Source organism: Manacus vitellinus, unplaced genomic scaffold (assembly GCF_001715985.3).
Source record: "Manacus vitellinus isolate BGI_N305 unplaced genomic scaffold, ASM171598v3 scaffold_78_pilon, whole genome shotgun sequence".
NCBI lineage: Eukaryota > Metazoa > Chordata > Aves > Passeriformes > Pipridae > Manacus > Manacus vitellinus.
In genome coordinates, this window is record NW_021940807.1 from 2,242,340 (window position 1) to 2,267,304 (window position 24,965).

Below are 24,965 nucleotides of genomic sequence, written 5' to 3' on the forward strand. Positions count from 1 at the left end.
GGACTAACACGACTTGTCCTGATGTTTCAGTACCTCCAGACTTCGAGGAAGAACTGGCAGATTGCACGGCTGAGCTGGGAGAGACAGTCAAGCTGGCCTGCAAAGTGGTGGGAGCTCCCAAACCATCCATCAGCTGGTACAAAGGTACGGGCAGGAAGCCATGAAATGCCTCCTCCAAGTTCGTCCTCTGTCTGTATTGTTTGATGGTTGGTTGGTTGGTGGGTAACCAAAGAGCTGATCCCCTCGAGATACCCAAGCCTAATGAACGTGTTTATGGTCACTTTGGAGGTGTTCCTTTGGCTGGCAAACCAGAGCTGTGGCTGCACTGCACATACTCTGGAAAAATGTCACTGTTCAGTGAGGATTGGTGACGTATGAGGTCCCTCAACAGTGCTCTGCCCGGAGGATATTCTGTGGGGAGCTGGACAAAAAGATGAGGAGCTCTTTCCCCGGCTACCAACATCAGCTGCAATAAAGCAAATACAGCTCTCAGTAGTCCTCTCAAGTGGAAAAGTTGGATAAATCCAAAGAAGAAAACATACTAAGATATTGCAAAAAAATCACTTGCTTTTGCCTTTCAGATGGAAAGCCAGTGGAGGTGGATCCTCATCACATTATAATAGAAGATCCTGACGGTTCCTGCACGTTGATCTTGGACAACCTGACAGGTGTTGACACAGGACAGTACATGTGCTTTGCTTCCAGTCCTGCTGGAAACGCCAGTACCTTGGGAAAGATCCTTGTTCAAGGTAAAGTCCTGCACAGGTGCATTATTTTAAAGGAGTCTGCTATGTGATACTTTAAACTTGTGTCAGCAATAGTGTGGCCAGAAGGACCAGGGCAGGGATTGTCTGTGTTTCTGTGATGAGGGTCTGTATAACACCTACTGGATAATGTTTTAAAATAGTTATTTTATGTACAAGTGCAGTCAACTGTTCTTAGGGCAAAAAATATAGTCTTTAGTGTCCTGTGTGCAGACACCGTGAGAATTACCTGGTCAGGGACACATCCTTCCTTCCTGGTCCTATTTCCAGCTATTATTTGATTTACCTTTGCTTTGCAGTGCCACCAAGGTTTGTGAACAAGGTCAGAAATGCTTATTTTGTGGAGGGTGAAGATGCCCAGTTCACCTGTACTGTGGAAGGAGCACCAAGGCCTCAAATCAGGTCAGTCCTACAAGTCACGCTGGAACAAATCCTGGTTTCCCACTTGGCATAGCCAGAAAAGTCTTTCGAGGTTATGACCCTTTCTTCTCTGTGTCTTCCACCTTTAACCCATCCCAATCCTTGGTCTTCCCAATCCCAACATTCCTGAGATTCTCAGCCATTTATTGTAGCTAGGATCTGAAAAAAAACACCTACAGATGATCCCTGGCTGTGTCAGATCTAACATTTTATCATTCCTTTATCCTCCCTGCCTTACACCTGAACTGATTCTATCACCAACCAGTATTCAGACAAAAAGCTCAGCAAATCTTTGCAGCATTTAAAGCCCTTTTCCTGCACTGGCTGATGAGATTGCTTGAGAAGAATCTTGTGTAGTTTAGTATCCACATGTGACCCACTCACCTGCAACCAACCTTCCAAGCTGGTTGCAGGTGAGTGGCTCACACATGTTTAAAATTAACTATTGAGATGGTTGATACCTGGAACAGTGAGATGGGCATCTCTTGACACTGGTTGTATTTTTCCTGGCTTATACCCCGTGTTTTCCACACGCAGATGGTACAAAGATGGGGTGCTGATAAAGGACACAAGTAAATACCAGGCTTTCAGTGAACCACGGAGTGGCATCGTGGTCCTGGTGGTCAAGAACCCTTCCAATGAAGACATGGGACACTATGAATGTGAGGTGAGTTCAGAGAGATTTAAATACCTGTCATGTGCAATGATATAGGTAGAAGAATTTGTTTTACTGGAGCAGACCCATGGCATGAGATCAGAGGCAGAGTAACTGCTGCCACCTGGGATATAAAACAATTATATAGAAAGTCAGACTGAACTGATCCGGATTGTGAACATCCAAAAGTTTCAGAATATCCTGATCTGGGAGTTTGCTGGTTCAAGTAATAATCAGCTGAGCTTGTTCTGTAGCTCAAACTCGTATCCAGATCTCTAGAGTTAACTCTTACAAAGTTTAGGGACACTCTGATGTGACATTTTGTTTCCAGACTGTCTTTAAATTATGACACATTCATGCTGCTACTAAGAAATCATCCAAAGCTAAAAGAAAGAAATGAAATCTAATTAGAAGGATAAACCACTGAAACACACAAACAAATTCCTGTTTGTTTAGCAAGTATACATGGAAGTATCTAATAAATTAAAATAAATGCAAAATATTTTCTGAAAATTAGTCATAGCCTATGCATTTATTGTAATAAAATAGTAATAAGCTCTGAGGCCTTGGCGATAAAAATAATTGATCTTGGTTTAGGAAATGAATGGGTCAGTTGCCCCTTGGTAAATGGTTTGGCTCATGGAAGTGTTTAGGATGTTTGCCATAATTTAAAGACTTCTATTAGAATTTTAGCAAAATCAGGCTACTTTGCATTTGCCATTAACTAAGACCCCAAGGTCCCATATCCCCTTGGATGAGTAAAACCCCATAGATTAATGGATGATGAACAAACAAAACCCTCTTTATTTACCACCCAAGGGCACAGAGCAAAATCTGTGCCTGTTGGTGGAGACAGAGCTAAGCCAGGACCGAGCCACAGGCTGCAAACTGCAAATAACTAAGTAAATAACTAAGTTTGCTGATGTCAGTTTGCTGTGATTTGTCTGTGTGGGGGTCATTTGTGGTAAAATATCATCAAGAACTCCACTGAGCAGCAAAGTGTCCCTTCAAACCCCAGCTCAGCATTGGGGTCACACCTTCACCCGTTCCCGTTGTCGTTTAAATGCATCGAGTTGTTTAACGTAGCGTAGGAAGCTTTTGTTGTCATCAAAACCCCCCCGTGTTTCACTGGGCACTGCCCAATTCTCTTCAGCTGATGAACAGATTAGGGTCTGCAAAAAGTGGAGCAGAGCTTTACCACCACAGTGCTGCAGCCCTGACCCAGGAGAGGAGAGGAGACCAAGCCATCACCATCGAAGGTACGGTCCTTGCCCAGCTCCGTAAGTAGGTCCCTGAATTCCTCCAAAACCACCTCGCTGAGGGTCGAATATATTTGCCATCTTATCCATGTTGGTTGTTGGTGTTCCTGTATCTGTATGTCTACCCAGATGTGCATGGGCAGAGTGCAGCTCAGCTCTGGACCCATCACCATCTGTTGATTTCCAAACCTGGCAAATCAACTTCATATAATGCTCGTCAAGGCATTATATGAGAAAGGAGGAGCAAATGAAGGGTATGTCACACCTCTAGTGCAAGAAAAATGTCCTATATTCTGTTGGAATACTTGAAAATGTGTGTCAACCTGGCAGAATGTGAGTTACAGGGGCCAGCAAGTAAAGCTGGAGGCATATTGTGATTGTATCTGAAATGCCACTGAGGAACATCAGGAATGATTGAGAAAGCAGAACTGACAGCAGTAAATCCTGAGCAATATTGGTTCATCCATGATTTAAGATTGTTCTGGGATAGTCATAGAGTCTATTCTTTTTTTTCCCACAAGTTTACCCTGGATTGAAGGGTCATAGGAATTGATTTTACACCCATCCAACACATCTCTTTCTTGACACCTTTAGGTATTTCTGCCTAAAGTTTCCTTCTCATCCAAGGGATGTCCACACACAGTGTTAGACAGGCTTGCTACAGACCCATCACAACCCACTTTCAATCTATGGGTACATCTGTGTAAGGGACTTTTCTTGGCATAGGAAATTGGTTCTTTGTACATCTTGGAAGTGTCCTTGGCTGGTTGAGTGTGGACCAGCCAGTGCTGCCTTTCTTGAATAGCTCAGGGGATAATACAGCCAAGGGACCACCTTCAGTAGGTAATAGATGATGATTTGGGGGGTAAGAGAGAGGACTAGGGCAGGCACAGGCCTTTACATGCCAGCAAACCTTGGTTCCAGAGACCTCTCCCAGATGTGGTTGGTGGAGACATGGTCAACAAAAGCCAGAGGTTTGCCAACAGCTGTGGAACCTTCTTTCCTCATCTTCAGTGATTCCACACTGTCTTGTGATAATAACAGGAGTTCAAGTGCCTGTTTGATAGGAGATAATTGGTATTATCAATATCCACTAAGGACATGTTAATTCAAGAAGCTGCCGGGCAGAAAATGCTGGAGAATCTGGAAAAATATTCAGGGAAAGTGGTTCTCTATTCCTATTTTCTTCATCACTTTCTATATTACTCTGTTGTTGGCCCTGTCTGAGGCAGGGTCCTGGTCTGGATGGACCTATGGGCCAGCTCTTTGGAGGCACTAATGTTTTATTATTGCATTAAGAGGATTCCCTCACAATAAGCTATTAAGATTAGTATCCTCATCTATGGACTTGCTTGACTTCATTTTAATCTTGTTTTCCCTTTATTCCTTTCCCAGAGTCCCATCAGAAAGCATTACAGGGAGAATGTTGTTAGTGTAGAAACACTGTGTTTTTCAGCAGAATAAACCTTCAAGTACTTGAATGTTTTCTCTGTGCTGTGCCCTAAAGAGAGAAAAATAAGTGGTATGCAGGATGCAGAGGAACATAAACAAAGCACTGTTAGGGTGGTGTATCTTGATGAAGTTCCCTTCAGGCAGAAGATGCTATAAAGGAAAACAAGGGTTGTAAAAAGCGTTAGGAGCATTTTCAGCTCTTGGGGTTGCAAATGTATATATTCAGCCCCAAATTACTCATCTGCTGTTATTCCTGCAGTCACAAACAAAACAAATTTTGCGCTTGATTGAAGAAATAGAATTGGAGTTTGCCTGGAAGCTTCAGAAATGTTATGAAATAGGTTTTCTCTGCGATGTGCAATTGTTTGAATTTGGTAATAGGGAAGGAAATAGATCCCTGAGTCACCTCCAGGGAGAAACAGAGGGAGAGCTGCTTCAGGCCAGAGGAGAAAACAGGCTCATCCATGGAGCAAGTGGATTGTTGTGAGCAGAATCCCAGCAGGGATGAATTTTGACATGATGCATTTGACCAAGGAGGAAACTTGTTGCTTTCTTGAGAATCAATAACCAGCCTTGATCTGCCTGTGCTGTGGAAAAATCAGGTTCATCTGGCAAAGAACCGGAGGATGGATGGATCTCATGAAGGCTTTCTCTTTCCATCCTTACCCTATATTTGTGAATAATGGGATTGCTTGTAACTTCACCAAGAGGACAACATTACTGCTGGCACCACAGGACAGAGATACCGTGTCTGCTCCCTCGCTCACCTGCACTGTGGGGCTGAGTTTTACCTGATTTATCCTTGGTTCTGTGAAATGACCATTGCCTGGGTCTCCTGAGGCACCCGAGGGGCTTTAGAGGCAAATGTTTTAGTTTGTATCCTCCTGCCTTTGTGTACTGTCACAAACCCACTGTCACACTTTGGGACACCGTTAGTCCAGCGGTTTGTGAGCCCTGACCTGCAGCTGGTGACGACCCACAGCCCAACACCACAGGTCTCACAACCGAAATTCTCGTTTAAATTCAGGCTGTGGGAATTTGCAGGCCCTTTGGAAGGACCAAACCCAAAAAAAGGATGGAAACCACTGGACTAAGGGGTCCCCTCGTGAGCTGAGACCTGCCTTCAGCCACATCTGGTCGCTGCACTGAAGTCAATGGAGAGTTGCTTAAAAAATTCCTCTTTCTGTGCATATTGGAAGTGTTTTAAACGCTTTAAAAAAAGTGTAACAGAAGAAGATCCTTCTCTTTGACTTCAAGCTTGTTGTCTGCTTTGCACCTTGTTGCTTTGACCTACACATGGCAGATCTGGGCTGTTGTGCTCTGGCGTCCCTTTTTAACATGTCACTGTTGTGATTCCCTCACCTCAGGCTCCCTAATGGTCATTTTTAAAGAAAAGCCCAGCTTTTGAAAGGTGTTGCATTTTCCTATGAGTGGGCAGGTCCAGGAACGAGCCAATAGCAAGGCGAGGAGTCAGGTAAACAAATGGAGATAAGCAAAGCCATAAATAAAAATTCCCAGTGCAGTTACAGCCAGAGAACAGGAATTTCTCCATGGTTTTGCCATAGATCTCATGCAGAGCTTTGGGCATGTTTGGTTGCCTTATTTAGTAATGCCCACCTTTCAGGGAAAAGCTAAATATTCCATGACTCTCCCATGGAAGATTGTTTTAAAACACAGGAACAAGTAGATCTCCTGGTGTCACCCTTTTACTGAAGAAATAGGGCATAGGATTTTTTTCCCCTGACCACTTGGAAGTTCACTGTTTAGGGTGGTGATTAAGGTATTTATCTCATTATTTTTATTCTGTTGTCACCATGGGTTAGTGACATTTTTAGGCTGACCACGTGGTTCTCAGAGCAAATTCAATCTGCCTTTGCAACCGTGTCAGTCATTGCAGGAGTGGGGCCTTTTGGTTAGTTTGATTTAGGGTTGGTTTTGTTTTTTGGGTTTTTTTGAGAGAGAGAGAGAGAGATCAAAACACTTGAATTTCATTCACACAATTTAGGAAACTGTTGTCTCCATGAATTGAGTCACCAATATTTTGAAGACCCGTAGATGTGGCACTTGGGGACATGGTGGCAGTGCTGGCTGAGCAGTTTGACTCGATGATTTTAAGAGTCTTTTCCAACATTAATGGTCCTGTGATTGTGTGAATCGCTCATTTTAGGTTTAGCTTTAGCAGTTCATGTCAGGTTTGTGCATCCCCTGCTGCTGATTAATCTCCAGAGTGTAGCAGAGAGGGGTGAAAGTGGAGCAGTGCTCCCGTGGTTCACGTCAGGAAAAATAGGTTTATGCTCCTGTGAGTGGAGAAAACAGACTTAGAAGTTGTAATAAAGGCCATAAAGCACCTTTCATCCATTCAGAATTCGCTTATCCTAAATGTTTCATCACTTGTAAGTCAATGTTTTAATCTATTAACCGAGGAGGAGTCTGGTCCTGTAGAAGCACTGGCTGATCCTAATGCTTCCAGCTTTTAACCTGCTTATCAGGGGCTCCTGCTTTGCAAAGCTGTTTTTTTTCCTAAAACGCTCTTGAAAAGTTGAAATGATAAATCCGGTGCTAAAATGGAATGCAGAATATTTTCCTCTCGGGGGGAAAAAAACAAACCAAAGCAAAACAACAAAAACAACAACCTAAAACCAAAAGAGAAACCCAAATTCTCTCATCCTACTTTCATGTGGTTCTATCCTTCACATAGGATTGCTCAAATCCTCCCTCACACCTTGGATAACACATAAAAAATTTGGCTTTATTTTCAGCTTTCTCATCCCAGGCCTGCTGAACTTTTGAATATTGAAGCCCTTTGACACCTGTTACATATAAAAATATTGTGCTCAGGGTAATTTGGGAGGCCTGCAGGAGCAGGCATTAATAAACATTAAAGAGACTTTTTCTCACAGACATTTTGAGATTTCATTAAATTCATCCAATTATTTAATTTCTATTATTTAATTCTCACCTCAGCACAGTTGCTGTTAAAATAATTGTATGAACCACCTATTTTCAGGTGTATAATCAAATTAATTAACACTTATTTACATCAGAACTCTTCACTCTTTAAGAGTCTTTACTCAGATACCGCTTATGGGTTAATTTCGTGATATTGTTTGATGAGATTTTCCAAAACTTGTGTAAAAATTGCACAATATTATTTGAAAATTCAGTGAAAATCTCAAACCTGGGTGCAGCGAGTTTTTTGAGCGCTCAGTTCATCTGCCACCATTGTATAATTATCATTCCACCATTTAAAAAAGGGTTTGAATGATACAAAAAAAAAAAATATATGAATTAGGGATAGGTAAATGGTCATATTGTAATTGTGTTCAGGGATAAATATTTGAAAACAGTTTTGCCCTTTGCTTACCCAGAAAGCGTAAAGTCAAAATTCCCAAACAGATTTCGTTTAAACCCACCCGATTCTGCAGCAATTCCCTCCATTCTAGAGGAAATCATTCCAGAGTTTTACAGGCAGAAATGAGACAAAGCTCTGCAAAGAAAACATGAGCTCTAGGTCAGACATTAACATCAACATCTGCACGAAATTGTTTTTCGTCATGATGGGATTTGTGTTTTCACCTGAGGCAGGAAAGAGCCCTTGGAAGTGAAGCAGAAGGAAAATTAGGTTGAAGTATTCCATCTAATATTGCAAATGTATTTTTAATTTTCAGCCAGGGCAGGTTTGGGGCACCGTTGAAAACATCAGCACTAATCACCAGTTATTTAGCAAATAATACAGACACTCCAAATTCCCTGGGCAAGAAGTGGGTGTGATTTTATGGACATATTTTTAAGTGGCAGTTCACTTAAATTGCTCCAACTGAGAATTACCAGAGCTTATTGATTATAGAATGGAAAACCAACATAAAATTAAAACCAATTGCTAGACAAATTACTTTGAGAAGTAAATTATAGGTTTTTTTAGGAATTTTACTAGTTTATTAAATAAAAATTGGGGCTTGGTGGTGTTTTTTTTCCTAGACCTCAAACAGGTTCAGCAGTTCAGAGTGTGTTCAAAACAGCCTGGTTCAAACAGTGCCTTTATATTATTCCAGCAGATAGGATGGGAAAGCTGCTGAAAATCTCAATTAGCTCTTCAAATGGTATCTTTCTGCTTTATAAAAATGTCAGTTTTAAAAAACAGTTGCAGAATCCTTCAGTCATTACTTTTGATCTTGATATGCATCAACAGCTTCCAGTTTGTTATGGGAGAAGGGTCAGGAAAAATTGCAAATTAGAGCAAAAAAGAGACAAAAAAGGAGCAGACACAGATGGATAACAGGGCTCTCCTGGGTTTCCTAGGATTTGGGGTTTTTTTAATGCTGATTTTCTGTACTGATGATAATGATTTTAGTTGTCATTGTTATCAGCTTGGGTTTTACATCAAGTCCACAAAAGCTTGGCAACAATTCAGTGTCTGGGGAAACTCTTTTTCTAGGAAGTGAAATCACAGTTGAAAGAATTTCAGCTCTCCAGGATTTTCCAGGCCGAGGCATTTTCAGGTTTCTGACACCATCACTTCCTTATTTATAGGATAAAAATATTAAATAAGGACCTTGTTTTCTAGCTCTGACCTGCCAAACCAAAATGGTAGAATAAGCAGATTTTTTGCCATATCTCTCTCTGCACAAAATATTTAATTTCAAAGCTAAATCATTCACTGCTCAGAGAACATTCTGGATTCTCATTCTTGGTGAGAAACACTAAGGATGATGCTGGAAATAACCACAGAAAGCATGGATGGGATGGTACAGTTGGTTGGTTTTCACTCCGGTTTATTTTGATTAACTGAGCAAAGATAATTTAATCATTTCAGCTTTTGCCTTTCTTTAACCCCATGCTGTTCATACTGTTTTCTTTGTAGTCACTGAACAAGAGACTAAAGTGCCCAAGAAAACCATCATCATGTAAGTGCTGATTTTTTATTTTTTATTTTTTAATTTTTTTTTGGTAACATTTGTGTTTTGCTTTGCTGCCTCTGCATGATCCAATAACAAGCTTGTGTTCATTGGCCATGCAAGTGTGTTCACTCCCATCCCACTGGATCCCACAGAGTTCTGAGCTATGTAAAGTGATCACCTTTGGAAAAAAAAATGCTTTAAATCCCTTTTAAAAAATAGCAGCACTGGTTCAGACACAGCCTGGGGCAGGTATTTGAGGATATTACACGTGAAAAATATTCAGTGTTGAAAACAAACCAGCTTTGAGAACTGTCTACCTGCAAACATCTATCAGTTTAACAAATATCTCACAACTCACAGTGGTTTCTTCTGGCTTTCTGTTTTAAATTTCTCAGGAAAGCCTTTTATGATGAAGCAGAAGGAAGATGAATATTTTTATCCCCTTCTATTTCTAATTTGAATTTTTGTCCTGATAATGACATGGTCTTTTAGGATACTTTGAGGCTGGTTTGTATTGGATACCTATAATATACATAAATTGCAGCAAAAAGAGGTATTTTCTCAGTCATATGTAGACCAGAAGCTCATTAAAATCCCAATCTGTCTTCTTCTCTCTAAGTATCATGAAGGAATACATTATAAAAAAGAAGTACATTATAAAAAAGAAGCACATTATTAAAGAAGTACATTATAAAAAAAATACATAATAAAAAAGAAATACAGTATAGAAAAGAAATACATTATAAAAAAGGAGTACATTATAAAAAAGAAATAAATTATAAAAAAGAAATACATTATTAAAAAGAAATACATTATAAAAAACCCATTATTAAAAAGAAGTACCTTATAAAAAAGGAATATATTATAAAATTGCTTCATGTGCGAGAGGGGCAACACTGTCCTTGTGTGATAGGCCTTCAGAGCACCTCAAAACTATTAAAATCATGTCCTGATGGCAGTAAATAACTATAGAGTGGATATTTTGGGAAAATGGATTACCTCCAAGGTTGTACTATTGCTAAAATCAGTCCTTGACTTGGACATGGTGCTTAAGTTGACTTATTTTACTTTGGTTGGTGAGCAGAATGTGCGAAACCAGAAGAGCTGCTTATCTTTTATTTTTGTTATTATTTTCTGTGGTGACTATTTCTTAAGATCCAGGCGCTTGGTCCATTTGGGATCAGGGGCTTATAAGGAGATGGGATTCCTAAATGAAAGGCTGCAGCCTCAAAAGAGGTTGGTAAATTTACGAGCAGGATCTCAGAACAATTCCCCTCCTCTCGAGGTCATGAACTTTTGTAAGAGTGGACTCAGCTGGAATTGGGACACTGACGGGATAAAATTTGGGAACAACTCTCTAAGGGCACATTCCAGCTCTCCTTAATGTGTAGGGAGCTGAGGAGCTTTGAAACTATTGGCAGAAAATAAGAGATAATTGAGAGATGGGACTGAACAATGTTCTGTATGTGCAAATCCCAGACACCACCCAAAAAAAGGGGTTTGAACCTTGCAACGTAGAGCGAAGTGTGGAGCAAGCACACTAGGACTCATTTTCATCTTTATCTAAAATGATTCGGTTTTGTGTAATTCAGAAAGGCCCCATGGCCATTCTGAAGGCTCTGCATAGACCTTCAAGGTCTACAAAAAAAATTGGGGAATGAGTAAAGCAGTGGAAATGAGCAGGAGAAGAGAGAACGTTCTGGAAGGAAATAAACCTCACTGTAGCTGATGCAGTTCTGGACCTCACCACACCCTCAAAGGGAAAGGTTGATGGTGGAAAGAAATCTGTTCTCCACAGGAGAAGGCAACACCAGCCTGGATTCGTAAACTCAGTTCAGGCCATTGCTTTTAACTTCAAGTTAATTCTATTTTTTTAATCCCATTCCTTGGAGGGAGGGACAGAATCTCGACACAGAAGCAAAATGAGCTTTTCCTGTGATTTCCACAGATCCAGCAGCAGAGCATTATCTTCCCTGTGCTTGCAAAGCAAACGCTGTCCTCACCTGCAATTTTTGCCACGTAAGAAACTCCACAGAAAAACCTGCAGGAAAAACTGCACGTTAAACGTATAAATTAAAAGCATTTAAGTCTAGGTTTAGATATTGGGGTAGAAGAGAGCTTTAAAGCTGATCTAGCCCAAACCTCTGTATTGAGCAGGTACATTTTCAACTAGATCAGGTTACTCAGAGCCCTGTCCAACCTGACCTTGGATGTTTTACAGGGGTGAGGCCTCTACACCATCCCTGAAGTCCCACCTGCTTTGGATATGTCAAAAGATCTAAAGTAAGGCCAGCAGAAATATGCTAAGAAATCATAATCATGCATCCCATATTGGTTGGTGTTCCTGTGTCAATTGGAGTTAGTAGGATTAGGCTGTGTCTGCAATGATAGATAATTCTATGAAGGGTAAAAATAAATTCATTTTGGCACGGATGACTCATGCAGGAAATGTTCTAACTTTCTTTTCCTGGTTGTCTGCACATGTTAAGGGTTAATTCCCTTTTAATGCAACTGTTCTGTGCCTGGAAATGCAGATCTCTGGCCTCAAAAGAGCTTTGATAAACAAAATAGAGATATGTTACATTTATTAAAAAAGAGAAAGCTGCTGACCCTACTGTAATAAAGGGCATTTAGCCATTGAGGTGGATAAATCCAGGATTTTAGCCAAGGATACTCAGGAAAAGGTTAAAGTATTTAAAATGTTGGGGCTCTGAAACTGCTCTGTGGGTCCAAAGTAGAACAGTAGATGGCCAACACAAGCACAGGAAGAACATTCTCAGCTGGACCTGCTTGTTGTGTGTTCATGCACTCAAGGGGTTAATGGGGCTGGGGTTCACCTGGGGAAAAGGCACTGAGGTTTTCCCTGGATCAGAAGGGAGGTGGAGATGGGCATGTGGGTGTGTGAGTTGTGTGTGTCCCCCTCCCAACATGACCTGCTTCACCAAAGGCTGGAGTGCTCCCAAAACTAACCCCACTGAAGTGCCCCAAGCGACCACGGCATGTGCTGATGGAGTGTGGCTCCCAAAAAAGTCTCGTCTTCCCGCCAACTCCGTTCCAACCCTTTCTGTCATCAGAGAGGAAACCATAACCACTGTGGTGAAGAGCCCAAGACAAAGGGGAAGGGTTTCTCCTGCTCGTTCTCCCTCTGGTCATTCTCCTTCCCGCTCCCCGAGGGCGGAGCCGACTCCAGAGCCGGTTTTTGTCTCCAAGATCAGGCAGCCTGTCCACAGGCATGACCAGGAGGCAGCACCCAAGTCTGCTGTGCCCAGGCTTTATGTCACAGAACCAGAGGACAGGCAAGGAGCAGCGGCAAGAGAGGTCGTAGAGAGCAAGGCGGAGGAGAAAAAGCCCAAATGGGTCGAAGTGGAAGAAATAATTGAATTCAAGGTGAAAAAATCGCCAAAACCCACAAGGAAAAGAGGCTCTTCCCCAGTGAAACAAGAAAAGGATGAGTCAGGGGTGTTGACATTCACTTTTCCCAGCTCAAGGCCGAGGCATTCCCCGGAAGATGATCCAAACACAAACAACTCCAACAATAAGTTGGTGGAACAGTCAAAATCTCTGCCCAGTGAGGGGCTCTCTGAAGGTGACATCCAGCCCCTGGTGTACACAACCGAGCAGGAAGGGCCTCAGGTCAGCAACGAAGACAGAAACTCCCCGTGTGGGTCCGAGCAACTAGGAAATGATTCATTCGTGGATTGTGGAACCGAAGGAAAGAGCTTCCCGCAGGAAGCAAGTGCTGACTGTGGGTCAGACGCCGCCTGCCCGCTGCTCGCCTGCAGGGGGGAGCCTTTGGTCTTCAGTTTTGAGGCAGCTGCTGGAGACCAGCACGAACTTGTGTTCTCCCTGGAGAGTCCAGAGGTTAAGGAGGAGGTGGATGAGCCGGACGTGTCTTGGCCTGTGGATGAGGGGGTTGCTGGAGCGATGCAAGAGGACAACGAGGACGACACCGTCGTCATAGTTGACGAGCCCGAGGAGCCGCGGGCGGACGACATCAGCACCCGGGACCGCAAGATCTTAACCCACAACGGCAAAATCCTGACTCTGGAGGACCTCGAGGATTACGTCCCCCGGGAGGGCGAGACCTACAGGTGCGATGACCAGGCGCCCGCGGCGGAGCGGCCCTGCGAGATCTCGGTGCTCCAGACGGAGATCAACGAGCCGACCATCGGGAAGCCGGTGCTGCTGAACCTGGGCAGGCCCGTGGTGCCCGAGCCCAGGCAGAGGTTCTTCAGCCAGTACGAGGAGCACGTCCCCGGGGGCGTGTTCGTGTCGGCGTCCCGGGTGACCCCCTCCAACATCTCCTTCCGTGTGAGCGATTCCCGCCCAGCGGCGGCTCCTCCGGGCCCTTCCTTCACGGTGAAACCCTCCTTCTGCACCGAAGTCCAGCGCTCGGCGGACAGCGGCCAGTCGAGCTTTAAAACTGAAGTTTCCACCAGAACCCTCAGCTACGGGACCGTGGGCGAGCCCGTCACCTTGCACATCAGCGCAGAAGACCTGTCCCAGAGCTGAGCCGGATGCGAGCATGATTTTTAACGCAAAAAAAAAAAAAGAGAAAGCGGCTTTTTGTATAAAAAAAACAATTAAAAAAAATTAAATAAATAATCGAAGTCGTCGTAGGCGAGGGGGATTGGTGGCAAGGATTACAAGGGAATACCTTGGAGGAAAATACGTTTAAGTACCATATGGCGAGCTTTTCCAGTCTTAAAGGGAACAGTCTGTCAGAACAGTTTGTAGCTTTAAAGGCTTTGACCGAGGTGAACATATATCATTCCATAGTGGGGCAGTGATGGTAGGTTTAGGAAAAGCCTGATTCTTCTACCTATGACAGAAGTACGAGTGGAAAAGCGCATTTTTGTCCATGAACTTAAAAATTGTTTCATGCGCCAATTCCTGGTGTGGCAAGAAGGTGAAAAACAAGCTTTTCAGCATCTTTCATCAGCCCAGGATAGGAGGATTTTTTCCAGCTAAAGTGTCTCCTGTCACTGTGTGGGCCCAAAGGTCATGAAGCTTCACATTGCTTTGACTCTGCTCTACCAAAATTTCTTCATAAACCTTTCAACACGCACAGTCTGGTTACATTAGTCTAAACTCCTGCCACGGAATTAAATATATATAGTAAATATTACATTTACTAGGGATGCAAAGGGCTGCTCAGGCCTTTTGGTTGACATCCCAGTTTTACTAAAGTCAGTGGTGAAAATCCCACTGTCATGAGGAAACAAGAGTTTTGTTGTTCTGCTTCAAGTGAAAAAGACTATTTTTTTTAAATGACTGATATTTTCAAATCCACTTCCTAGTTGTCTAATAATGTAGGTTTCATTATTCTGCATTCTAGTGAAGTGGATTTATATAGCATTTATATACCATATCTTTTAAAATATAATTTACTTTATGTGCACTTAAAGGTTTAAGTGCTGCACAAAATGATTTCTGCATCTGCAATCAAGCACTAACATGTGCAGAGAATCACAAATGTGATCTTAAACGAATCACAAATGTGGTCTTTGCTAATAAATATTACTGGACTAGTATTTGGTCTCCTGCACACGCCAGTGGTGAAACATTCCTGCTAACAGATGGATGGATGATGTATCCTATACGTGCTGAGAGGAATTTACCACTGAGCTACAGCAAAGTAGCAGGAGCACAAAAACATATTTAAAAGAAAAAAAAATAAGAAAAAAAGAAAAGAGAGCTTTACCATAAATGTTTGGTTGAAAAATAGATCTGTTCAAAATGTATTGGGTTGCCCGTTGCAGTTGCATCGCGTTGCTGTAACCCGGAACGCTGGGATGTCTTGTAGAGGGATTGCTTTCTGTGGAGTTCCTCTGGAGCTCTGCAGTGGGAATGCAGGTGGAGGGGAAGGCTGAGATGCACTGAGCCCATTCCTGTTGGCTTCCCCCAAAAGGGATGTTGCACAGACCTTCAACAAGCTGCTCAGCCCTGGAAAGAAAAGAGCTCACCGGCCCAACCTTGGTGCCAGTTGAAATCAGATGGAGTTTGTCATTGATCTCAGCAGGACCAAGCGCTGGCCCTGTGGCTGACAGAGGGGTAGGGTGAAAAATCCCCACACTTTGTCCTAGCTGAGCTCTCTACAAGTGTTGCAACAGGAAATGTTTTCCCTTTGGTGGTGTAGGGAAACCAGAAATGCCCGGGGAACTGCTGGATTTCCGAGCAGCCTGAGGAGGGAGGATGGAGTGAGTTTCTGCCTTGGGAATGTGTGTGTGGTGTTGTCTCAGTGTTTCCTGGCCAGGTAATATCGAGGAGCTTGTTCTGGAGTCTTGGCAAAATATTCCTGCTGACAGGGACTGAATTCACAGAAGGTGCTTGCAGAAAAGAACACGTTATCTTTTTTCCCTTCCGTGGCTGCACCTTGATCATGTGCTGACTAAAATGAACGCAGTGATTTCACAGCCTTCCACTCTCTGCATCCAGACAGGGTGTTGTGTGGAATATAACGTGCACTACCTTCATGATATAGGATGCTTTTCCAGGGGTTATGTGTGGTGAAGGAAATCAAGCTTCCTTTATGGTACTCTCCCGTTTTTTTATAACATCTCCTTGGTTTATACTGTTTGTTTTATAATCAGCAATACAATGGATATATATATTAGTGCTTTTTTCATATATTGCACTGTACATTGGAAAGTAACAGACACACAACGGGGAAATACTTTCAAAACTGGAAATATTTCTTTTATATTGGGTCTGATTCTGATCTCAGCTATTCCAGTATCAATCTAGAAAAATTCCACTGAAGGAAGTGGGTTTCGTTCAGATTTACAAAGATACTGCTGAGAAAAGAATTTGCCCTGTGATAAGCTTTTAAAATATGATATTCATTCAAAAGTTAATGAAGATGTGTAAAGGAATGGGAGGTTTCCTCCTGTTGTGGTTGATGCTCAGGTTTTTCTAAAGACACTCTAAGGCTGCAGTTCAGATGGTCATAGAAGAAATAATTATACTTTGATTCATTAGCTCAAAGCAATTAACATCTGTTTACATTTTCTTTTGAAATTTAAGCAACAGAGAATCAATTGAAAGAAATTTTTAAAATCCTCTGTTCAAAAAGTGAAAGATTTATGAAAAGTTCATTACATATACCTTCAAAATATTTTCCTAGAGGTTAAAAATTATGCTTGTAAGTGATTGAACTCTGTAGATAACTAATGAGACATGTAGGGATTTATTTCTTGTAGATGAAAACATACAGCTGTATGAAAGATTTTAATACAGTGGATGTTTTACTAAAATTCCTGCAGGTAAATGGGTATTAATAAAGTGGAAACTTCAGTTTGCTTGAGGTACAAAAAGAAAAAAAAACACACACCAAAAAAAAAAATCCAATGCAAGATATGCTGTTAAGTGCTGAGTTTATATCAATAAATGTCTTGCATCAGCTGTCACTGAACTCCTTGGGTTTCTGTGTTCTTTTTTATGGCATTTGATATTCCATCAGCTCATCCTCTTCTCCCCCTGACTTCAGCAGAAGCTGGATCATGGCCCAAGAACAATAATTCAGTTGGGCTCTGGCTCCTTTTTTTATAGGAAGTTTCAGAACTGTTGAAGTGGAAGGATCTGTTCTTAGGGATATTTCCAACTCAGGCCTATGAGTCAATAATCTTGAATGATATTTGTCCTCTTGGGTCCTTCTCTGAGACCGAACTGGAACTTCAAAACGCATGTCAGTCTTAACACAATTCCCTGGCTGTGGGCTGAAGGAGATGTGGGGTGGAAAGGTTCAAGGGTGGGATTTTAGAACTGGGAATTTTTGTCCATCACGGGTGTGTCATCACTGTGGTGTTGGTTCCATGTACCTTGGTGGATATTGAAGTTCCTCAGGTCAGCAGCTTGAATCAGTGTCCTAAAGAAGGAAGGAGGTGGTGTAACATCCCTAAACAGCTGTGAAAATGGTGGTTTTAGCAGCATGGAGGAGACCTGTGATTATATATAACCTCTATATCTCTATGTATTTCCTCACTGAGAGATCCTGAGCGTTTCATACCTTTCCAAAGAGATCCCTTGTTGGCAGCTGCCCAGCTCACAGGTCAGCACCAGCTGGCAGCAATCACAACAGGAACACCAGGGAATTGAAATATTTCTCTAGGAAAATACTTAAAATCTTCCACCCATCCCAGTGCTGACAAACACGGAGGGTCAGTCTGGGGCACCGAGTGAGCAAAACTTGCTTTTTCCATCAAAAAATTTAGAAAATAAATATTTCATAACCACTATGACCATTGAAAACAAAAAAACAAGCGATGTGTCTTCGAAGGGAGCTGATCCAAACTTGACCTATCATGAGAATCTGTTTCCTTAAGGATGGGAAAGGAGCAGAATCTAAACAGCTACAGGATGTGCTCACATGTCAATGACATTAAACGGGTCAGAGATCTTTGTTCCAAGTGCTCGCATTTTTTCTTGAACCACGCGATGGTTTGAGTTTTCTCTCTTGCTTGGTGAGCAATCACATCATGAACATGATGATTTCTCTTTGTCTGACATGCATTTTGCCTGCCTTGATGGTTCCTTGAGGGCTTCTCTAAACATCATCTGTCCCTTTGTTGTACCTCTTCAAGATCTGTGGAAGGTTTATTGGGCAGTAAATTGATGAGATGAACTCCTGAGCTCCTATGATCCCATTCTAGAGTAGCTGCTTCTACCATCACTGGATGGGGGGTGAAACCATGCTATTTGTCTTCTGGGTGGCCATTCTGCAAAAACTTATGCTTTGGAAGTCCATTTTTCGGTGTTTAAAGCTTCTGTCTTCTCTCTGCCTTCAAGGCAGTGAGTTTCTTGAGGCAGGAGTTACCTCTTCCTCTGTATGATGCTCTCCTCTGCACCACTGCTGGGCATGACTGTACAGACTGGATGACTTCACTTCTGGGGTATCTTGTAAAGGCATATCTGAGAACAAACTTAAAGGTCTCAGGTACCTCCTGCAGCAAAGCCCAGCAAAAATATCCAGAAATGGTAAAGTAGGACAAACACCTCACTCAGGAGCAAAAGAACAGCTTTTCTGCTGTCCTATCGTGAAGCAGAAAAACCTTCCCTTCTTTCCCCTGCCCTTCTCCAGAGCCACTGATGACACTGGTGCCTTTTCCCTCCTTCTTCCCTGTGATGACAACGTCCTCCTGGCACATAGGATCTGTATCAGTGCAGTGGGTTCAGGTCATTGGTCTTAACCAGTGATTAGTTCCTCCCCCAGAGGGTGGTTGGCACTGACCAGGCTCCCCAGGGCAGTGGGCATGGCCCCAAGGCTGACAGAGCTCAGGGAGTGTTTGGACAACACTGTCAGGGATGGGGTGGGATCGCTGGGATTGTCCTGTCCAGGGCCAGGAGTTGGACTTTGATGATCCTTGTGGGTCCCTTCCAGTTCAGGATATTCTATGATTAATAAAGGTATTTTTGACCAGCCAACATAGAGTTGAGCCGGGAGATGAATCCTTTGTTCCACTGTCTAGGGAGATCCCACATGTGTACACAGTGTGGCAAAGTGTCCTCAGCCTGGGGGGACACCTCTTTCCAAAGCCAACCTTCTTATTCCAAGTCTCAGCCACATTCCCTCTTGCTGGAATAAGCGTTTCCACATCAACTCTCTGCTCTAGGAGAGTCAAACCATACAATTGCAAAGATTCCCATGGGTTGGGCGGTGCTGCTGTTTTCTTTTTGCCCTTGAGAGAGAAAAGCTGTTGTTCTTGCCTGTAGGAATGACTCCCCCACAGCCAAGGATGGAGACTTCTGTCCAGGCCTCGCTCCAACGCGCCGATAAGGAGATCAAGACAGCCCTGAGGACACTCATGGACTCGGCGTCAATGCTGGTGACTCTTCCCCTGGGCATGAGAGGAGAAGGTGGCCTTGGCCTTCCTGGGTCTGTTCCTCCAGACCTCTCAGAAACATCAGCTGGGCCCCCTGTGCTGGTTCATGAAGCCAGCACCCAAACCCGGGCTCCTGGAGGCCATGGTAGGTTGGGCATGGATCTGGGAGAGGTCCCGTGGGAGTCAAGAGAGAGAGAGAAACACTGAACGTGCCAGCAAAGATATTTTTTACCTCATTTTTCTGTTTCAGTGTGTTTTGAGCAGACGAAGATTAAGAGAGGACATTCAGACCCCAAGAAACGTGGGGGTGTGGGTTGGGGTTAGGTTGGATATAAGAACGGGGCAGATCTTTCAGGAAACAGGAGATGTTTGAAAACCACGTCTGAAGTAGAGTTTGATTCATCACCTGCCCAAAATGGAGGGAATGGGAATATTTTCCAGCTTTGGGCTTTTGTCCCTTTTCTTGTTTCAGGTATTTTTGGGGGAGAAGGTGGAATGAGAGCCCTCTTTTACATTTATAAAGTTATTTGGGATTTGGTTTGGTGGGGTGGGTGAGGGCAGTTGCTTTAGTTTTTGCCATAAACAAGCTGGAAATGTGTTTAACATCCCTGGATCCGCTGGCAGAAGTTTTAGAGGATGTTCAGTGCATCAAGTTCAGCTGAATTTCACTGACCCTGGAGCCTTGACAGACTCCTTAGCAGCTCCTGTGTGACTAAACCCAGTGATGTGTGTGACTGTGTCTTGCCAAGATATCAAGTCCTTTGTTTTTCCATTGTTTTCAAAAAATCCCAAATGAGAGACAACCCTTCCACTCTTCCTTCTGCTTCTGCCATAACAACTTGTCTCAGCTGTCTCTGTGTCAAGTCAGAATAACTGTTTTCTCAAGTAACCCTCAGCCCCAAATCAAAATACTGTTTAAAAAAATAAGATATTCTTGTTTAAAACAGAACAAGAATAAAAGCTGGTCAGGGAATCAGACCCAAAATAACGGCATATAAAAATGACAGGACTTTAAAACCTTTTTTTTTCCTTTCTAGTAGGAAATCATCCTTGGCAATAATAGCCTGGTGAAGCAGGACGACTCAAAAATCTGAAGTAAAACGTCAACTAGTAGATTATTTCCTTAGTCATAACTACAGAGGAAATACAATAGTGAATGAGATGGTTTTGCAGGTCTTTCATTGAGCAAAATTAAATATTTTATGGGGAGTTATTTTAATCAGATGGAAACTTGACAACTGTCCCTATGATCACATGCTTTGATTAAAAAGAAGGCAAATATTTCGATAGTGATAAGAAAGCACAATCCCACTAACCTGTCAGCAATGTCTTGAATAACCACTTTTTCCATCCCCATAAAGCTGTTTTCTGTGATTTCTAGAAACTGCTGCTTTTTTCCAAAACCATTCAGCACCAAACATCCATAAAATGCTTCCTTCTGGGGGAAGACCCCTCTTAATTTAACTTTTTCTCCTAAAATGGAAAAGAAGACAATGCACTTTATCCTATGGTGTAATTCCAGTATCAGAAGACAGTCGGGTACTTTTGGAATGGGAGATCAAAACAGGTTTTAAAGATATGTCTCATAAAATAATTAACTAAAAAAGTTGAAAAATACCTGAACTGCCATCAAGCTGCACCAAATTTTTGTTTCCTTGTTCCTATAAGCCCCAGATGCCAAACCTTGTTCTGGTGTAACTTAGAGCTCTATGAAGACATTTTCCAACAACCCAGTGGAGGTGCAGCAATGCTAATGTTAAAATATCACATGGTTCTCTGTAAGAATGTGCCTCCATATTTTCTCCAGATTAATCATATCCCCACCCAGGACTTGCTTTGACCACCACTTTTACGTTGATGTGAGTTTAATCATGTCACTGATGCTGTCTGTGATCACAGCAGTGAGCCAAGAGCTGTTCTCCTAACAAGGTTTAATTGAAACACTCATGTGTACAAAGCTAATGTTGGGTTTCCCTGGATATATTTAAAAGATGTGTAGATGTGGCACCTGGGGACATGGTTTAGTGCTGGCCTTGGCAGTGCTGGGTTAATGGTTGGACTCGATGACCTAAAAGGTCTTTTCCAACCTAAACAGTTCTGTGATTCTACGATTTCATCACAGCCATGAGCTGGAACTCCAACACAGATAAATTATCTCCTATAAAGGATGGATGAACCCGCAGTATCCTTCCAGTTGTCCTGTTTCTCCCTGTCCCTACAGACTGCCTTTCCCATCTCTTGTCTGTGTGTGCTTCCTTACAGAAAAGTTAGTATTTCCCAGTCAGAAACGTGCCTCCATTTGGTCTCTCTGATGTTCAACCCCTTTGCTTCATGTGATCTTTGCACAAGGGCCAAAATCTCCTCTGAGCTTCAGTGACTGCACTCAGCTGGACTCAGCTGGACTCGGTTCCAACTCCAGGCAGACTAGAGAAGGCCCCAAAGGCTTGCTCTGGGTTTCAGGTGTGCTGTCGTAGGTGACACGTTTAACTTGCCCTGTTTCTGCTGCCAGACAAAGCACAGAGGCAGGTTTCAGCTGAAGAACCCAGTGTGCCAAAGCCCAGCCCTGGTCCTTCCAAGGAAGACACAACTGCTGGAGACGGAAGCGCTCGGGAATGCACCGTTCCCATCGACAGGTAAATGCCATCCCAATAGATTGATACAACACACAGGGATTTCTGAGCGGGGCGGACTCTGCTGCAAGAAAATCAAGTTCTCTGTTGTGGAGGAACCAGGTGGTGACTTGAACAGGTTCTTGTAGGTTTGCCATAATTTTTAGAATCCTGGTGGCATGTGCTTTGTCAAAGAAGGGTAGAAAAGGTTGGAGAGAAATTCATTCCCCCAAACCAAAGTTGTGTTAACTTTAAGTAAATAACTCTTCATCTGCTGGTTAAACAGGTCTGTGGCAGGGGAAATCTTGCACCTCTTGTCACTGCATGTGACAATGTCTTGATCTTTTCTCTTGGGCTTCATGGCAGAACCTCACCAGAGGCAGGGGCAGGAGGCTGGTACAGGAGAGAAGGAGACGTGGTCTGGGATGTGCACAGTGAAGTTTATATTGAGACCACGGAAAGAACTCGTGTGTATAAGACTGAGGAGAAGACCCCAGCAAGTAAGAGCACACCCTGTTTCCCTCTCCCACATTCCACAATTGCCACTGTCTTTTCTTTTGGTATCAAGTCCCCATGACTGCTTTTTTTAAACAATTCCAATTTTTTTTAAGTGGTAACTTGATTAAACAAAAAAATAATAGGTAACCCTGAAGATAAGAAGCCTAAAAGTAATGCCAGTATAAAGAACCCCAAATATATTGCTGTGGTACCTCTTGAGTTGACACTAAGCTGTTATACCCTAAATGGCCCATCCAGTAAACACCATTTGAGTAACTCCACCTACATCAGCACACTGGGGACAAAGTTATGGCATTGTGCATGGAGCAAACCCTTGTGTCCCACCAGGTCCTCCCTACATGCAAGTGACAATAGAGGATGTGCAGGTGAACTCTGGGGAACGTGCCAAATTTCAGGCAGTCATCGAGGGAACCCCTCCACCCACCGTGCTGTGGTTTAAGGTGAGTGCAGATTTTGGCTGACAGTGAGGACCACAGAAAGGACTCTAGTGCTGGACTTCCACAGGGAATGTCTTCTGCTCTTTCATGCCACATATCTTACACTGATTGTGGATCATGTCTGTAGGGTTTGTGGAACCAGCTGCTCTCACTGGAACCACCATCCCCGTGTCTCACCCTGTGTTGTCTCCAGTGTCACTGGGGATCCTTTTTCAGACAGGGCAACCCAGATGGTTTTGGAGACCAAGATGAGCAGGAAAGGAAACTGGTTCCTGCCTGAGAGTCACTGATATATGTGCTGTTGTTTGGGGCTGGGGATGGGATTAGGAGTGGTTTATTCCAATTGTCAGCATGACTTCCAGGCTCTGTATCTTTTCTGCAACTAATTGTTAAAGTGAGTGTGACCAAGGACAATGAATATCCCACAGGAAGGAAAGAGAAATAATTTCTCATTCCTTAGAATATTGCTGCCATATCTTGTCATATTGCTAAAAGAAGCCTCAACTTGCTCTGTCAATCCTCATCTGGAAAGGGTTACAGAGGACATTGCTGCAACAGTACCAAAGCATGGGCAAGCCATGGATTTATTAAATGATGCTTTGTGTCTTATTCTTTATTCCTTCCCTAATAATTCTAACATCTGATATTTTTTGGGTCCCACCAAGCACTGAGCTGGTGCTGCTGTGGAGTGATTTGCTCTGAGTTAAAATTTGCTCCAGTATAAAAAGGAACAGCTCTGAGACTGACATTTTATGTGTGGGAATAGGGTTCACTTCACCTACATTGTATTATATACATATATGTATATATTGTATTATATGTATTTATGTTGCATTTTACTGCCATAGGGACCTTTAGCAAATGCTCACAATCTGCCCTCTGTGTCACACACACTCCCTCCTGTCCCTTTCTTCATGGCATTTAGGAATATATAGAATCACAGAATCTTTAAGGTTGGAAAAGACCTCCATGAACATCAAGTCCAACCTTTGACCAAACACCACCATGTCAACTAAACCAGAGCAGTGAGTGCCACATCCAGTCCTTTCTTGGACAGCTCCAGGGATGGGGACTCCACCACTTCCCTGGGTAGTCTGTTCCAGTGCTTAATCACCCTTTCTGTGGAGAAATTCCTCCTGATGTCCAACCTGAACCTCCCCTGGAACAACTTGATGCCATGTCCTCTTGTCCTGTCCCTCGTTCCCTGGGAGCAGAGCCTGACACCCCCCGGCTCCTCCCTTCTGTCAGGGAGTTGTAGAGAGTGAGAAGGTCCCCCCTGAGCCTCCTTTTCTCCAGGCTGAGCTCCCCCAGCTCCCTCAGCTGCTCCTCATCTCACAAACACCACAAGTGCCAGCACAAGCTGGAGACCAGGCAGGAGCAAAGCAGCTGATCCTTGTGTTCCCTGGGCTGACTGCTCAGGAATGGTGTGCTGGGAGAGCTGAACAATCAACCACATGGCACTGGTGATCCCTCCCAAGCCTGTATTCCTATAAATGGGAACACTGGGACATGGAGGATTCTCCAGCCAGCATTTTGCTGGTGAGATTTGCTGACCTCAGCAGTCTGTGTGGTAGCTCTGCTCCCGTAGCTTGTCTCTTGAAGAGAGAAAACATCTGTTTCCATCTTGGTTTTTCCAGTGCTAAAATGTCATTTCCTTCTTTCAGGGCACTTCACTGCTGACAGACAGTGACAGAGTCCACCAGGGGAAGGAAGGGACAACGTATTTCTTAGCGGTGGACGATGCTGCCGTGGAAGATGGTGGTGTTTATACCTGTGTTGCCAAAAATGCAGGAGGGGAGGTTTTGTGCAAAGCAGAGCTCATTGTACGTGAAGGTAATGCCACTCCCTCAGCTGCAGGAGTTGCTTCCATAGCCATGGCAACATGTAATCTGGTGTTGTCGTGCTCTGGTACCTGTATGGTATCAGCTCTCTATTCCTGTGTGCATTTATAGATTGCTAAATACCACAAGATCCAGTATAAAACCAAATCACAGAATCCTGGAATGGTTTGGGTTGGAAGGGGCCTTAAAGACCACCTCATTCCAACCCAGTCCCATGGGCAGGGACACCTTTCACGTTCCCAGGTTGCTCCAAGCCCTGTCCAACCTGGCCTTGAACACTTCCAGGGATG

At 43.3% G+C, this 24,965-nt stretch overlaps 1 protein-coding gene across 1 annotated transcript in view; it reads left to right on the forward strand.

Moving 5' to 3' along the window:
* OBSCN (obscurin, cytoskeletal calmodulin and titin-interacting RhoGEF) overlaps positions 1-24,965 on the forward strand; it is a gene marked incomplete at its 3' end in the record, with an annotated part of 185,620 nt that overhangs the window by 146,825 nt on the left and 13,830 nt on the right. The window contains exons 91-102 of the mRNA XM_029964680.1: positions 31-144; positions 582-749; positions 1,064-1,166; positions 1,722-1,851; positions 2,993-3,098; positions 9,412-9,454; positions 12,523-13,955; positions 19,160-19,414; positions 21,779-21,902; positions 22,245-22,378; positions 22,725-22,837; positions 24,499-24,667. Coding sequence (XP_029820540.1) covers positions 31-144; positions 582-749; positions 1,064-1,166; positions 1,722-1,851; positions 2,993-3,098; positions 9,412-9,454; positions 12,523-13,955; positions 19,160-19,414; positions 21,779-21,902; positions 22,245-22,378; positions 22,725-22,837; positions 24,499-24,667 — 2,892 coding nt within the window. The remainder of the gene's footprint in view (positions 1-30; positions 145-581; positions 750-1,063; positions 1,167-1,721; positions 1,852-2,992; positions 3,099-9,411; positions 9,455-12,522; positions 13,956-19,159; positions 19,415-21,778; positions 21,903-22,244; positions 22,379-22,724; positions 22,838-24,498; positions 24,668-24,965) is intronic.